Source organism: Porites lutea, chromosome 8 (assembly GCF_958299795.1).
Source record: "Porites lutea chromosome 8, jaPorLute2.1, whole genome shotgun sequence".
NCBI classification, from domain to species: domain Eukaryota; kingdom Metazoa; phylum Cnidaria; class Anthozoa; order Scleractinia; family Poritidae; genus Porites; species Porites lutea.
The window spans coordinates 16920113-16930112 of NC_133208.1; the positions used below are offsets into that span (position 1 = coordinate 16920113).

The 10000-nt window shown below is 37.0% G+C and overlaps 2 protein-coding genes across 2 annotated transcripts in view; both read right to left on the reverse strand.

The window, feature by feature from the left end:
• The window catches only part of LOC140946600 (uncharacterized), a 22781-nt gene extending 19554 nt beyond the window's left edge, over window positions 1–3227 (reverse strand). The window contains exons 1-4 of the mRNA XM_073395720.1: window positions 2909–3227; window positions 2242–2364; window positions 1682–1804; window positions 1252–1374 (exon numbers count right to left, since the gene is read on the reverse strand). Of these exons, the coding sequence (XP_073251821.1) occupies window positions 1252–1374; window positions 1682–1804; window positions 2242–2364; window positions 2909–3209 (670 nt within the window). The 5' untranslated portion in view covers window positions 3210–3227. The remainder of the gene's footprint in view (window positions 1–1251; window positions 1375–1681; window positions 1805–2241; window positions 2365–2908) is intronic.
• The window catches only part of LOC140945265 (uncharacterized), a 207786-nt gene that overhangs the window by 184676 nt on the left and 13110 nt on the right, over window positions 1–10000 (reverse strand). The gene's annotated exons all lie outside the window — the stretch shown is intronic.

The window sequence follows — 10000 nt, forward strand, 5'->3', positions numbered from 1 at the left end:
GATTCAGCGTTGGTCGTACAAATTCTACATATACAATTTCCCCCCGTGTTAATAATGTCGTGATCTGTGGTTACATGAACTAATGATGTGGTTTCTTTATTCATACTGGCCAAGAAGAGCTCCTGCGCCTAGCAATCCACAACCAGACTTGACAGGAATCAAATATGGGTCGAATTATGAACCAGTATTTTTATCCAAAGTAAAATTGTGCAAGAGCTGTTTGTAGAAGAGTATAACTGGTTTGTTGTGTGAAGTGAATGACTAAGAATTTTTCCACCCGCTAAGCCACCTTCTAAGGGCCTGTCAGTTTACATGGAGGTGGGGGAACCCAGGTAGGTGTTGTATCTCGCTTAGGTTTTGGGGGGGGGGGGGGGGGTAACCCGACTTTCCATTTAATCTCTCCTTTTAATTTGATCACGTTTACATGCTAGGTGGGGTGACCCGCCGCGGGTTACTTCACCTACCTGGGGTCCCCCACCTCCATGTAAACAGGCCCTAAGACTTGAAAAAAATACTCCAGATCTCTCTTTTTTCCAATAAAAGGATAAGTACGATCATTAATGGATGCTGCTTTTCTCAATCATCCATCTTATCTTTATCCCATCGTAGTACAGAATAGGAGGTGGGGGGTGGGGGGGGGGGGGGGGGGTTAATAGTTTACTCCCTCTCGTTTTTTCCGCGTTGTTTAAAAGTTAGCCGAGGATGTACCTTACAAGATGATACAAACATGAGCTCTGACTTTATCCACAATACGTGACGACTGAGATATTAGAATAAGTTATACTACTACATGAGAAATTTCTCCGATTTGATTGGCTTAGAGCAGTGGTATTTCAGCTAAATTTGAAATACTTACATGAGAAAATTACAAACCTTTTGCGGGTAGTAGTATAAACAAATAATAGCATGATTTGTACGTGTTATTTGGCAAAAATACCACTAGTGATATTTCAAAATTGTCTCAAATTTCACTCGCTTAACGGCTCGTGAAATTACGTATAACAATTCCGAAATATCACTGGTGGCATTTATGAGAAATATCACTACTAATCATGCTATTACTTATACTAATTAAATAATAATTGAATAAATAAATGAATAGAAATTATTATTGAAAAAAAGCCAGTAACAATTTCCTATAATTTACTGCAAATTATAATTTATAGTACATTGCTGAACCCTTACTCTTTTTGTACTGAACCAGAAGTCTAAAATATAACGGAAAGCAGGACAGGAATTCCAAGAACCAACCTGAACAGTTGTGGCCATTTCCAATGTACCCTGGTTTGCAACTACAGTTGAAGGACCCTTGAGTGTTGGTACAGGTGGCATTTTCGCTACAATTGTGAGAGTTGTTCAGGCATTCGTCTAAGTCTGAATGATAATTTTAGTAAAAATTAAATTTATTCTACCTGAACAAACAGGTAGTCAATATAGCCACCAGTATAATATAATTATAGTAAAATCCAACTAGTGGTCTATTATTAACGCTGCGTTCTGATTGGTTAAGCTACTACTAGGCTATGTGTTATAGCCCACTAGTAACGAAAAAGCGCCGGCGCGGCTTTGAAAACCAAACCAACGGCGGTTGAATCGCGTTTTGCTAGCTAAAATTGTTTTGCCTCGATATAAAGTTTTTAATTGATCAAAGAAAATAGAAAAAAGATTTTGCAGCACCTACCCGAACAGTTGTGGCCATCTCCCATGTACCCTGGTTTGCAACTACAGTTAAATGAACCGTCGGTGTTAATACAGTTGGCATTGTCGCTACAGTTGTGAGTGTTGATCTGGCATTCGTCTTCGTCTGAATCACAATGTTAGAATAAGTGAACTTTTAAAAATTATGCTCCAAAAAACAGGCTATAACAACCAGCACATTAATGTGTTTGTATTTTAAGCACATTCTCTTTCTTGCACTAGATCACACTCTGAAAGAGTAATTTACATCTTCCGTTGTTCCTTTGTCATCTTTATCATTGTCATCATCAGCAGTATCAATATTATTATCATTATCTCTTATTATTAATTTATGATTATTGGTAACTAAAATAAAACGTTAGTTCACAAACGAAACCCCAAGGGCCTCACGCTAAACCCCAACATAAAAAAGTGAGAAAATCTTTTTATTTGTGATCAGTTGACCGTTGGATGAGGATCGTACGTCGCACTATAAAAGTTTTTGCTCCAGTAAGTAACATTTGGGTGTTTTCCGTATGGAATCATGTTTCTTTTTAATTTTACCTTGACATGTTTTACCGTCACCCTTAGAACCCTCTTTACAAGAACAAAGGTAGGAGCCAAGCGTGTTCTTGCAGTTTGCGTTGATGTCACAAACTGGTGGCGTCTTCAAGCACTCATCATCATCTACAAATAGCATAAAACAGACGACATAAAAAATAAGAATTTTTTCTAAATTCAAATATGTAATGCATATCTCCGTGGACGACTTCTTTCTACAGGTTACTGACAGTACTAATATATGGCATACCTCATTGTTATCGTAATTTGGCATGTACATGCACTCGACATTCCATCCCAATAGGATATAGAAGGGAACATCTCGGAGAATTTGAGAGAGCAGAGTTACGTTTTAGACTATGCTCACATTATTGCGGATAGCTTTTTCGCAGACAGGAAAACCATAATACCGGATAAGGCTTCTATTGACACATGAGAACGGTGATTTCAATGCAATTTCTGTACCTGAGCGAAGCTGTGCCGCGCTTATCTTAAGAGTGGAAGCCTTTCGACCAAACGCTCCTCGGAACGATGTTCGATGTGCGGGATCGAGTTGTTAATGATCTGTGCCGTTCTGTGCCGTTAACGATCATATTATACCGGATGCATTTTGCAGCTCAGAGTAAAAAAAATAATCTTAAGCATCTTAAAAAGACAGAATACATCGTACCCTCTCGTCTCATATAGAACCTCAGCTCATCTGTCACAAAATCGCCAGGTCTCGTTTCCTTGGTCTGGCTGTTTAGCTCGCACACTTTATCCGGAAAGTAGAAATTGTAACTCGCACACCTGGGGTCGTTTTCACAGGTGTTCTGGCACTCAACAATGGCCCTCGCTGCAAACTCTTTGAAGGTGTGACCCTTGAGAGCTTTACCAGGTACTGATCTCTCTGAAGTTTTGCATTGCCCACCAACAGCCTCACTTCCATGCATCTGGGATATAAGACAAATTGTGAAGAGTGCCAGGGACATCTTGGAGTAAGCGAATTCTGAAACTGTAATTAAACACCTTTTGTATAAAGTTAAAATCAGCTTCGCCGCTACTCCTTGTTTGCAATAGATCGAGGCGGAGAAAGCGCCGCGGTCTTGATGAGGAGTTTGATGCACGGCGAGCCATATCTGGGCTAAGTTTGTTGTTAATTCTCGTTTATTGTTTCCCCTTCCACTCAAAACACAAATTCTATATTTCAATCAGACATAGGATATGGTAGAAGGGCCGCTCTGAGGGTGTACTATCCTTAAAGCCATATATTTTTAGTATCTATCTTCAAGTTTTCAAGACAACTTGCCTCAGTCTACATATACTTACCCTCTGTGTAAGAAACTAATACACTCAGGAGTGTCGAAAAACACAAAAAAAAAGGAAGAACATATTCACTAATTAATTACATCAAGGTATTTTTTTCTTTACTTAAAAGTGCAACTTTGGACTCGTATTTGGGACTGTTGATCGCTTGCCGTCAAATCTGTGGGGTGGCTTTATAGAATTCTTAGTGAATAAAAGTTTGACCGCCACGCATATAAGATCATTTTTGCCACGTTATGAAATTTTTTTAATTATATTTATTTAGGAGACACGGTGACTTCAAAGCTAAAAAATTTCAAACCTGCGTCTATATATCTAGATCTACAGACCCAAACGAGAAAGCAAGCAATGCTGTCATGGTAAGGAAATATGACCTTAAACACACTGAGTATTCTGGCATTTTTAAGTTTTAGACACATACACATCGTTCCGTTTAATACCGCAATAAAACCGCGAATGAAGATTGAAATGTATACATATACCCATTTTAAACAATCAAACAGGAGAATTCCTTGACCACAAACCACACTATCTGATCATGTCGGATTTTCAGTGGCAGTTCTAAATCATGCAAACTCACATTTTTATGTCTCACACTTTTTTGCTTAACTTGTTCACAAATGATATAGATCCTGCAAAACCCTGTCAATATAATTTCGGGCTGTTTTTGCTTTTCGAAATTAAATATACATCTCGAGGGTGGTTAGTTATCACTATTTTAGTGCTGAGACAAGACCTACCCGATTACATCTGTATAAATCTGACTCTTACGAGTGCGCTTAAATTTTCATTAGAAAAACGGCGTCTTAGAAGGGTCACTCTTAAATTCCACCAGTTTTAATCTTATTATACCTGACTGAATATATGCACCTATATACAGGTATCAAAGGCAGCTTAAACGCAAACATGTTTTTGAGCAACGCATGTCAAGGAAAAGTGACGATTTCTTCTCTTTTAATATGCCTTAACGCTACCACATTTGTATAGCTAACTGTCTTTACTCTAATAAAGGCGATTTTCATTACCTAAGAATGCAAAAAGGTCCGGACGTTTCTTGAATATTATGCAGTTCTTATCCTGAATCTGCAATTGCTTAACCTGGACCAACGGATGACTTAAAACAAATTAGGCCTTGGACAATTACACTTAGTTTAGTATTAAATATTGATTCTTGTCATTCCGTTTCTAAGGAAGTCAAAACAATCAAGTGAAAATATCTCTTAAGAAGATTTTATCAGCTGAATGACAAGGCTGGAACTAAGACATAAACAGAAAAGGAACTTAGCCTATATCAAAATTTTTAAACGATCTTCTTCTTTCTGTGTCTTTAGTGCAACTCGTAATTTTTTAGAGGAACTCGTGATGTGAAGAAAAACCGTGAATCAATACCATCAATTCAGGTGAAGGCAACCATTAAAGAAAATAGCAATAGGAAGAAAACGCCAACTTTGAAGGGGAACGTACATGTTCAACTTTAATTTGCTTAATTCCTTCTACTGCAAGTTAATTTCCGCTAATAACTTGTGCAAAATGAGAAATTTTTGTCATGTCATGCAAATTAACAGATCAATTATTGTTTTATTGTTCTACTTCTAGGCAGCCAAAATAACAACGAAGAAAAGAGAACTCCAGTTGCACTGTTGTTTACGAGAAGTCCTTCCCATGTTGTTAATATTGCAACCTCCATATTAGTAAAAGAAATTAATTTTTATGCAAAGACCTTACTTGTGAATGACAAGATCACTGCTTCGTTGCTAACAAATATGTCTTCCAAGCATTAATTGTATCAAACGTTACAGACCGAAAAAAAAAAAGCTTTGAAAAACTGGATACGCGGTACTATAGGAACAGTGAACTAACTAAGCTGCAGTACAGGGATAAGGGGTAACCAAACATCCCTCCACCATTGCAGTGGTACAGTAAATAGTTTTTATCTTGCGGTTTTGCAGCCACAAAGAGAAATTTGAGCTGGTTCGAACGGAGTCGTATAACTAAAAGGTCCATGTAAAAATATATTTATAGACAATTTCAAGAAATACATTTAAAATCCATCTGCCAAATGACGTATGTATGTAAATCGCGTGTTTATCTTCTTAATTATTTAATGCTATGTCCAGCTTAACTGTTAAAATACGTTTATACGTTGAAGGAGTTTTCATGACCATTGGTAAACTTTTAGTTATATATAGAAAGTAACCCGGGCCCAATTTTATGATTCCCAATAGGAGAATGAAATCACGCTTCTGGAAATTAGAGAAGAAAAGGCCCAAAAAAGAAGAGAAAAGGAATAGACAAAGCAGGATGACCCTATTAATTTTCCTCTCTCGGCTTTAGATAGAGAACTATGTCATGACAGCTTTCGGTATTCAACCAATAAGAAAAAAACGGACAGCAAACAATATTTTTCCAACGACGGGAAGCTGTTGCAAAATTTCAATATCCCTGTGTTAATGGGCTAAGCTTGTTATTGTTTTCCATGCATAAGCGTGTCTGCCTTACGCAAAAAAAAAAAGATAGCAGTTTTTTCCCTCCTCTAGATTTATTAGAATTTATATATTTTCTGTATCTGGAAATTTAAGAATACCAACAGAAGATAAATGTGATACAGAACTGTTTAACAAATGAAGCACCCTTTGTGTCAACTTATTGTGATGCAATTTTCGCTGCCAGCAGCATCAAGGATTTGTTTATCTTGTCAGTTTCCATTAATCGTCTTCCCTGCGGAATAAAATGTTTCCCCGAGTTTTCACTTATATTAGGACATGGAGCTCGGTGTAACCGCGATAAATGGTATTTTTTTGTGCTTGACGAGTAAGATAACACATAAATGAGCATTTTGCATCTTTGCATACACAAGCTTTACTCTTATTGTTGAAAAAAGTTGAAAAGACATTCATTTTTACTGAAAATTGGTTTGACCACCTGCTACTTATGACGTCATATCTCGTAACCATGGTAACTGACCATCAGTAAACTTGTCTCAAAATGCGTGCGAGACATAAACGAACAGCTACTGAAAACGTTAGATGCTGATGTTTGAGTGTCTTGGGAAAAAACTCCAAAAAACCTCAGAGGGAAGGGGGGGTGGGGCTTGTACGAGGGTTAACTGATTTGTACAATACCCCGAACGATCCCCAGACTGCAAATGATCCTCGACCGTAAATGATCCCAACTTAGGCTGCAAATCATCCCGAACGAAAAATAGGAATAGCTTGAACTGAAGTTAGCAGATCATCGTGTCATTTTATTGCTATTACCAAACGTAGTCAAAGTAAAATTTTGCTTCTCAAATAAATACGTATGAAAAGTTAATGAAAAATACGTCCAATACTGTTTAATCAAATAAAAGCAATCAAGAAATAAACTTTAACACACCTATTTTAAAAACATCTTTAAATCAAAGAAACAAGAAAATAGCTACGAATCGCAGTGTCTTCTTTAGTTACACTTCAACACTTAGCTTAAAAACTTCAACATACTGTATTTAACAGCGAATGCCGGAGAGAAATTTGATATGGGCTTGTAGATAAAGCACCTGGTACACACTGGGTACAGTTCTCGCATGCGTGGGGCGGGGGTTTCCACGCAACAATTAAGCTTCGTTCAGCGAAAAACATTTTCGGCTCAAACGAAGAATGCTATAAAATATGAAATCATTTTAGCGAATGACTCTACTTTGTAACGTTTTTCTGTTATTTTTATTACTTTTCTTGCAAACCCTTTACGTACGTAGCATTTGAATAGAAGGTGTCTAGATATTGCAAGTCTAAATATTCTATTTCTAAATTTTTCAAGTAGACTAGCAGAATTTTCATAGTACCGCTGGAGAACATCTTCACGACCAGGAACTCGTGATGCAGCGATTGATTGAAACTCTTCCCCCCTAGAAGATTCTTTTTTATGTTAAAACAGAAGAAAAACTTGCAAAATGAAGTTACAACACATACTATCAATGCAGGCGAAGGCAACTTTTAAGAAAAACAGCAGTAGGAAGAAAACGCCAACTTGAAGGGGAACATACATGTTCCCGTCTTTTCCTTGCTGCCGCAACTTGAAAGTTGTTGCTAATAACTTGTACAGAAAATTAAAAAGTTCACAGTCACAGTCATGCATATTAACAGCTCAAGGGCTAATTAATTGTTCTGCGAGCCAGTCAAATTATGAAACGAACATGATAAGACTATTGCAGCTGCTCTGTTGTTTTCAGACAGTTGCCCTCCAAAAGCAGATGTAATTCGGCGAGTCTTTTTTACAGTTAATTTTTCAGCCTAGTATTTTTCTAGGGACTACTTTATTTCTGACAAAAACATTAATTAACATTGACAAAATGTTTGTCAAAGCGAGTTGTTTATTACCCCCCGTAAAATGTGGGCCTTAAAATATGCACAACTACTTGAGTAAAAAAAAAAGCAAGCGGTCTACGTTGTTAGTACTAGCGCTGGTGATAAAGAGAGGAACACTCTAGTTATAAAAAAATAATAATAATGAAATAATAATAATGGAAACTTTATTTGTGTTTTTTGAAGGTACAATTGTAAATGTCGCTACGTATAGGCAATTTACAAATGCTGCTTGAGATTGGATTATTAAAAAGAAAAAATACAAAAACAACAACAAAAAACAACAACAACAAAAATCAGAATTGCATTAAGTCTGGGCTATCCAGGTTCCTATTTCTACAACAAAAGATGTAATATGTTGCTCTAATGGCTATATTTATCATTTTCTTGATTATATAAAGTTGCTGCTTTTTGTCAATGCCAATGTCATTCATCATGTCTAAGAACGTGGAGCATTCATAATAATGATAATAATAATACTAATAATATTTTTTGTGCTTATTTTGAGTTGGTCAATTAGAAAATTTGAAAGCTTCTATTTCTTTGACTTTGGGCTTAAATCAATACTCTCAGGACCATGGGAGAGAGATTGCATAAGTCCCGCAAGAAAAAAAGGTATCTTTAATCTCTCCTTCGGTCATGATAGCTTGATATTAATCTCATTGGGCCCATCTTGCCCACTCGGGTAGCCAATCAGAACACAACTTTGATAGTCTTAAGACTTTATTTAATCTTTGATTCAACCAAGCAACGAGGCAACCAGGGCGGCCCCGATGTGCCCTGATCTTTCAATTTCTATCCTTTCAACAAAGTTGCTAACTTGTGAACCGGTAAAGCTTAAATAAAATCACTGTTTTGATTAAGAGCTATTCGTCATCCTGGTGGCCTAACAAACAGTGATGCGAGCTCTGAAGCTCATCACCAAAATATCTCATTCTTCATTCTATGATATATAATTCTTACATTTGCGGGTGGCTGCTAGTTAACACCAATAACATAGAAAATAACATAGAAAACCAGCCATGGGCTGCAAAGAGGTGGCCGATTGATAAAGATAACGATTACAATGTTTGTATTGCAAGCAGGGAAACTCGGGGGCTTTGAAAACTGGTCGCTTAATAAAGTTAAAATGAACGACTAGATAAACTGTATAGGAAAAAACAAAACACACGTCACAAATGTTGTTTGTGATTGAGTTTGTTTGTCTATTTGAATGTATATATATATATAGAGAGAGAGAGAGAGAATACTTCATGGAAAGTGCGGGCGTACGGTATTTACGCACGAGTTGTTGACGTATCAGAAATCGAACGAGTGAGCGCAGCGAACGAGTGAGATTTCTGATACAAAAACAACGAGTGCGTAAATACCGTACAAAGCACTTTCCATGTGGTATTGTGTTTATTATATATATACTGAGATTTTAATTCTTGTTTATCGTCTTTAATGACAGACCAAGACAAAACTCTGTTACATGAATTCAAGTTAAAAACTCATGCAAGGATTATAACATAAACTTGAATTTCTGCAAGAAATTTAACATTACAGCAAGCAAATAATGTTAAAATATTAATTCTAAACTTTAATCCGAGTCGGACTCCTCAATTCGGATTCTCTTCCACCTTTTTTCGGTGGTTTCGGTGACGGAACTCCTGGTTTGAATGGTCGGCGAGGTAGTAAGCGCATTAATGGAAATCGTAAATTGTCCTCCACTTATTACTGCTCCATCAAAAAAACTCATCGGGGTTTTACTAGTGCAAGTGCTCGCAGCAGCAGTTTCATTAGTTGCAGTAGTTACTTGTGTTTGCGACGATGCTCGGCTTAAGATGCCTGATATGTTTTTTTGTTGATTTAGGTTCAAGCTACTATAGTTTGTTATGCTTTGCACGTTCTTGTGCCCACTTAACTGCATTATATGCGTTGGCGGAATTTCACTGTCATTAAGTTTTTGAATCATGTGTTTACGAGCACTATGGTTCGTGAGTCGCTCGTTGTTGATGTTTGCTTTTGAAGCCATTGTTTTCATCAAAGTGTTTAATTTATTTACACCCATAGGTGCCGACTTGAACCAGTGTTTTTTGGAGCCGTCTGTTTTCGTGTGGTTTATTCCCAAGTAG